Raw genomic sequence first — 6,908 nt, forward strand, 5'->3', positions numbered from 1 at the left:
GCTCACCATGTCACCCTGTTCCTGTGCGGGCTTTCAGAGAACAGGTTGGAACTAGAGAAGTTCTTGGCCCGGTTACGGCCTTTACTGCCTTTGGAGCCTGAACCAAACTGCCACTAGTTTGGTCAAGGAGTTGGGTCCGTCCATCACACCCGGCTCCGGAGGAGGCCCTGCATCTCTGGGCCAGGGGATGCAGAGATGACAGCTCTTTTTGTCCTCTGTGAGGCACTGCGCAACAGGAACATGGCGAGGCCACATCGCTGTTCATTTATGGCACTTTAGCCCCCGTCCCCTTTTCCTTACCACATATCCACCCTTCTGGGACTTGCAACAACACTGAAAGGAGCAGGCTGCTCCACGTGCCTCATCCATGTGTGCCATCAATGCAGCCAGGTGGCATGTGGCTTGCACCTTGACCACCCAGGCCTCACAATGAGCTGATTTCTCCTCACCTGCCTGGGAGGCTCCTCGGGGTGCCAGGGAGGACAGGGGGCACAGGCAGAGTGGGGCAGCCAGGAGGTGCAGAGGAGCAGTTGGTTGGTGCTCTTGGACCTTGACTTAAACAGCTCTGAAGTCTTTCTATCTACTGGGAACAGCTTGGCTTGCAGTTATGGAGAAACTGGCCGGGAGAGTGCATGGCAGCAGGAGGACAAGTGGTGACACAGGATTTCTTAGTGCCAGCCCTGGTGTTTGAAGGAAAGCTGGAAGCTGTGTGCTGTGGGGCAGCTGGTGATGGCGCCTACAATGGAGACTATGGGACTGTACTGATCAGCACTGTCAGGATTTAGGGCAGTGGGGGCTGCTAGTGGGCCAGGAACTGTCCTGTGCCCTAACAGCTGCATCCACGCAGCTCAGAAATGAACAAAAACAGCCCATCACACACCAAAATAGCAGCCAGCCAGGGGAACACATGGCACCACTGCTCAAACATATTTAAAAAAGAGCAGTAGGGGGGCTGGAGAAAACAAAAGAAACAAACTGGAAGAGACACGTGGAAGATGTTGGGGACACAGCTGGAGATGCACACTTGGGAGAAGGTGCTTGATGCCAGAGGAAGGACGCCTCCAAGGTGACTGCGGCCTATGGGCAACTTATGCCAGGGCAGTGGTGAGGAACTGCAGATGACCAACACTGGGGCAGGGACACACCCGAGGGGATATTGGCCCTGTTCTAGATGAACAACACAGGATCCAAAACAATACAATATAATCCTTCAAAATACCTCAGGTCAAATTTATTTGGGGAAAGGAAGCAGGGCAAGCAATGCACTCAAGAGGAGCCTGAACTTCTCCCTCTTTAGCCCATTCTCCTCATTCCCCATGGATTTTCCCTTATTCCTGCAGCTTCCCTCACTTGCTTTCTCATGCTGTCTCCTCTTTGGACCCCAGATCCTCTACCTCTTTTCATCCTCCCTTCCCAACTATTCTAGCAGGTCCTAATTCTCCCTCACTCCTTCCACTGCACAATCTCTTCCCCATCCTTGCCAGCTCCCAAGTCTCCTGCCCTGTCACGCATGCATGCTGTAAAGGCAGAACAAGTGTAACTTTTTGACTTCCACATTCTCAGGGCAGAGAGCAGGACTTAAAGCAAAAAGCCGATCTTTCCCATCATAGCTACATTTTTTTTTCCCTCAGGGCCTACTAAATGTATCCTGTCTATCAATGACACCTCCTCTCACTGGAAATCGCCCCCCCAACACACACACACACACATCTCTTCACAATTAAATGCACAGAACACCTATACAGTCTGTGTAAGTACCGTAAAAGCTCGTTTCCCATCCATGTCCTCATACTCATTTTCAATTAAATTCCTTTCACCCCAACTCCCTTTGCAATAAAGCAGCTTTTCCAGCTTGCCCTGGATTCCTTCCTCGCATGCACCTCTCCTTCCCTTGCTGCATCTCCCATTTGCCACTCTCCAAACCTCTGTGCTCAACTTATACTCAACAGCAGCAGGAACTGCCATTGTACAGCTGTTGATGTTACATGCCACCAAGTGCAAATGTGTGGACGCTGGAAGCAAGAGTGACTCAGATCTGCTTCTACTCAGGCAGCTTGCCTAGCAATCACCTTCACCACTTGCCTCTGCCATGAACACTGTGCTGCTATTCTGCAATACAGAATGTCAGCCAAGAGGCAACACATTAGTCAGGAGCCGTTATTTGAAAATAACTTATTATTTAAAATTTATTTAGTAATTGTTTACATATTGGCATTTCTAACTAAGAAAGCAGAAAAAGATAACAAAAGAGTAATAAGGAAGAGTGGTTAGAAAGGAAGAGTGGTTACTCATGGTTGGAAAGAAATGGTTTGGACCAACTGGGCTTAGGAGTAAAATATTGTTAGGGGAAGTTTAGTCCATAAATCCTGCAACAATTACTTTCCTGAGTTTTACTTAGCCCATCCGATGAGGCATGCAGAGCCAGTGATTAACTAGTGGGAGTCACAGGAAATGCTGAAACAAAACTCTTAACTCATCATAGCCTCAGTGACTTCCTCTGCTTTTTGAACCAGCTTTATGAAGACTGTCAAGAATGCACACAGTTTTCTTTGGCACTACCCTTAACTGGATCAAACGCTAAAGAGGTGTCCTGGTTTCAGCAGGGATAGAGTTAATTTCCTTCCTAGTAGCTGGTTCAGTGGCTGGGATTTGGGTTTAGGGTGAGAACAATGTTGATAACACATTGATGTTTTCAGTTGTTGCTAGGTAGTGTTTATACTAGTCAAGGACTTTCCAACTTCCCATGCTCTACCAACTGAGAAGGCTGGAGGTGCACAAGAAGCTGGGAAGGGGCACAGCCAGGACAGCTGACCCAAACTGGCGAAAGGGACATTCCATACCATGTGACGTCATGCTCAGTATATAAAGCTGGGGGAAGAAGAAGGAAGGGGGGGACGTTTGGAGTGGTGGTGTTTGTCTTCCCAAGTAACCGTTACGCATGATGGAGCCCTGCTTTCCTGGAGATGGCTGAACACCTGCCTGCCCATGGGAAGTAGTGAATTAATTCCTTTGTTTTGCTTTGCTTGCGTGCGTGACTGTTGCTTTACCTATTAAACTGTTTTTATCTCAACCCACGAGTTTTTCTCACTTATGCTTTTCCAATTCTCTCCCCCATCCCACTGCGGGGGGAGTGAGCGAGCGGCTGCGTGGTGCTCAGTTGCCAACTAGGGTTAAACCACGACAAGAGGTCAAATGATTCCAGCACAAACCTGGTTGCATCAGTTGGTAATTCCCATACACTAAAGGGATCCTCAGGTAGTCTCAAAATAATTAAAATTTTTCTTTGCAGCCATGGGGAGAATAGGAGATTCATTGCAGCCAACATGGCAATGTTTTCCTTAAATGTATTTAGAGGTGCCAGTGAAAAATTCTTTGTATTAACAAGTCTGGTTTTTATTCCTTGTCTCCTCATAATGCAGTACTCTAACTTCTTGGGTTTCCTCCATTCACACATAACATTGTTTTCTATGTTAACCTGAGCACCAGTAATTATGTCATAATACTATTACCTCACAAATAAATAAATTGCATGGACTGAGGATCCCATACTTCTTCGACCACAAGCTAATATGGTTTGCTAATACTAATGGACTGAATTCTGTTTGTCTGTCACCTCCAAAATGCTGCGTAAGCAAGATGATTAACCCTATGTCTACATAAGTGAGCAGCTCAGTGCAGTAAGAATGGAAACACTTGGTGATGTTCCAGAGAGGTTAGTTTAGACTAGTTGCACTCTGCTACCATGGACAAAATGATCATCAGATGGCGGTGTCTATCAGTTGCGCACCAGGAGCTCATCATCTCCTAGCTAAATTTCATCCAAATAGAATCCAGTTCACACATTCCAAGACTGTCCTGGGGGTCGAAGCATGCAAAACAGACAACTGGGAGGATGTCTTCAAAAGCACATTCCTAATCAAACACAAATGTGAATGTAGACACATTAAGTACAGATCTGCTAAGGAAAAATAAAGTTTAAATGACAAGGCATTCACTTATTACAATTAAAATTTGAGGTTTCTTTAGTCCTTTCCTCCCTAAGGCTCTGAAGCCATTCTCAAGTTTATGTTTCATGGCACTGTTTTAAATTATTGTCCTCTTCGCAATTTACAAACGTAGAAGTAGAGAGAGACAGACTAAATGACTTGCCCAAGGTCACAGTACAAATCATAAGCAAAACAGAATATAAAACTTTTCCAGCTTCCTCATGTGTTTTTGCTACAAACTTGTACCACACCTTTCATTCTGATATTCAGAAAAAACAAAGGATTTAGGACTGTATCTATATGTTAGATTATTATTAGCAACACATCGCTACTAACAACTCATCCAGTAGGAAATTCATTTAGATATAATATGAAAATATATCTCTCATTTCTTTTGTTGAATCTTTCTTTTCTTTGTGAATGATTTTAGCTTGACTTTCCAGTAGGGAAGACAACCACAGGACTCATAAAAATGTGCTTTATCTTTAATTACATCTTAAAATGAATACCAAAATGCTAGTGAATCACACTGTAAAATATACTGGAAATTGTTTTCCAAGTCAATCATCTACATTTTTCTGTAACCAGTTGGCAACTTTGATTAGCAGTTCTCTCCTTTCCATATTTTCAAATTTTGTAAACTCCAGTAGTAGAGTAGTAGCCACTCTCTCATCCTCCTCCAGTGTAGCATTATAAAAAACCTGCAACTGAAGAAATAAACACATGAGCTTAGTTCACATAACTTCACTTGCAGCAAGCAACTGTGTACCTGACAGATGCTTTAGGCAGAAGTGCATAGAAAAGGGGGAGATGGCAGAAAGTAAGGAAGGGGTGGGGCAAGCTTACTGATTAACACTAAGGTGGGAAAGTTCCTTGCACATCAGGAATGTGCCCTTTTGCCATCCCTCTGAAAATCCTTTCAAATGGAGCCAGCTTCACTAGTACTGGTGGTACCACACAGTGTCTAGCACTAGGTGGGTAGCAGAATCCTCGTGTGCTGCCTGCTTTACAGTCACAGAGCAAGAAGTCTTTTCTATCGGTCTAATGAGCAGAAGACAAGAGAGGACTGAAGAACAGCAAAGGAATACATGGGGGGAGCAGGAAATGAACAAGAAGAGCAATGAGATAGGTGGCAGCATGACAAGCAGGAACCTAACATGACAGCAGCCCAACTTTTGGTACATTTCCTGTAGACATCACGGCAAAGGTGATCTCTACAGATAGATTTTAAAAAGGAAAATGAGAGAGCTTTGATAATATTTACTGGGACTCAGTTCCAAACCTGAAGGTTAATTTAAAGGCTGGCATTGGGCTATTGCTTTTTGCCATCCCAGGGAATTAACTTGTCCCTAAAGAACATAAGGTGAAAAATTTATAGTTCATGAATGTTCAAGAGAGATTTCTTTGATTTTAGGAGCTAAGGCTCTGAATTTGCTCTCCTCATTAAGCATCCCTTCTCAGTTACTTGCTATACGTATGCATCAACAGCAAAAATGGGAAGCAAAATTTTTCTTGTAATGACAGATACTAATAGTTCAGGGCTGGCACAGAGATGTGCATCACATGCAGACAAGCACAAAAGCTGAGCTGTTAAGAAAATAATATTTTGGGAAAGAATCTAGGGAGACATGGACTGGAGGCGAAAGAACAAGCAAAGAGAATGAAGCAAACAGTGATAGTTATTGATTTGTCCCAGGCACTAACACATGTATTATTGTGGGGAATAAAATAAGACAGCCTCCAGCCACCTCCCACAGATTTCCACCCTTCAGCAGATTTCCCAAAACTCATTCCCTTTTTCCAGATGTACAGCAGCCCAGTTATAAAGTATTGTTCATGGGCTCATCTGGGCTGCCACGCAATCAACAGGAAAGAACCGTATGACACGTGCAGGCCATCTGTTTAGCGCATGGGCAGGCAACCTCTTACGCTGCAACCACACAGAGCCGGACGACATCCATCCCTGCACAAAAGCTCACTTTCATGCCATGCTTAACAACCAACTGCACACACGGACTGCAGAGCTGTGGGTGCATGTTCATATTTTTATTTCACAGATGAGGAAGTATTTTTCTCAATGTCTCAACACAGCAACATTAAACAGTACTTTCTATGATTTCTTTAAAAAACAAGAGATTTAAAAACCTGTATTTACAAACTGGCAATAAAGTTAAAACTAACTGCTTCTCTGATTTACCTCTTGGATCTGTACATCTGTATTGACAAATCTTCCCATGACTTTTAATACATCATGTAATAATTCCTTTCCATACCTGTAAAATTGAGATACAGGTCCTTCAAACAGCATGTCAGCAAATATACTACATTTAATCTCATTTGAAAACATTCCCACTATTTAGTTATTATTTACCATGTTGGAAATACCAACTAAGATGAAGTTTGCAATTGTGTACTTTTTTCCCCCTTTTAAAGAAATATCATTAACATTCAATTTAGACGTTTGAGCAGGATGAAGCACATTAATTACCCTTCATTTTCATTTTCCGGTAAGATCTAGTATTTCTACTTCGGTAACATGAATTCTTTGCTTGAAACAGATAATCTTTGTGAGCCTATACAGCCAAACTGAGCTAGAAAGGCTAACCAGTAATGATTCTAACAGCTCGGTGTTTCTGTTGGTGTCTTGAGGATGGTGTATAAATTAACGCCCACACTATTCTTTTAGTTTGAAAATAATGGGTCAGTTTCCCAGCAAATTTCTCATCAGTATGGAACACAGAAAAGCTCTGTAAGGGAACAAGTTGGTGTGACACAAACCTGCTTCAACTTGCCTTTTCTGGCGTTAGCACTACAGATACGCATTTGAATGCTCCCAGATGGCGGGTCTTGGTTATGCTGCCACTAATGGCTCCCGATGGACTCCCCTGCCACAAAAGGCAGCAGGAACGCACTCTGTGACAG

At 43.6% G+C, this 6,908-nt stretch overlaps 1 protein-coding gene across 4 annotated transcripts in view; it reads right to left on the reverse strand.

Moving 5' to 3' along the window:
• Positions 1-4,466: 4,466 nt before the first annotated feature.
• The window catches only part of LOC103925716 (aminopeptidase Q), a 60,809-nt gene continuing 58,367 nt past the window's right edge, over positions 4,467-6,908 (reverse strand). For all 4 annotated transcript variants that reach the window (XM_009334464.1, XM_009334463.1, XM_009334462.1 and 1 more), the window contains 2 exons: positions 6,184-6,259; positions 4,467-4,693 (listed from right to left, as the gene is read on the reverse strand). In XM_009334464.1, coding sequence (XP_009332739.1) covers positions 4,547-4,693; positions 6,184-6,259 — 223 coding nt within the window. In that variant the 3' untranslated portion in view covers positions 4,467-4,546. The remainder of the gene's footprint in view (positions 4,694-6,183; positions 6,260-6,908) is intronic.

The sequence above is a fragment of the Pygoscelis adeliae genome, unplaced genomic scaffold (assembly GCF_000699105.1).
Source record: "Pygoscelis adeliae isolate BGI_AS28 unplaced genomic scaffold, ASM69910v1 Scaffold252, whole genome shotgun sequence".
NCBI classification, from domain to species: Eukaryota; Metazoa; Chordata; class Aves; order Sphenisciformes; family Spheniscidae; genus Pygoscelis; species Pygoscelis adeliae.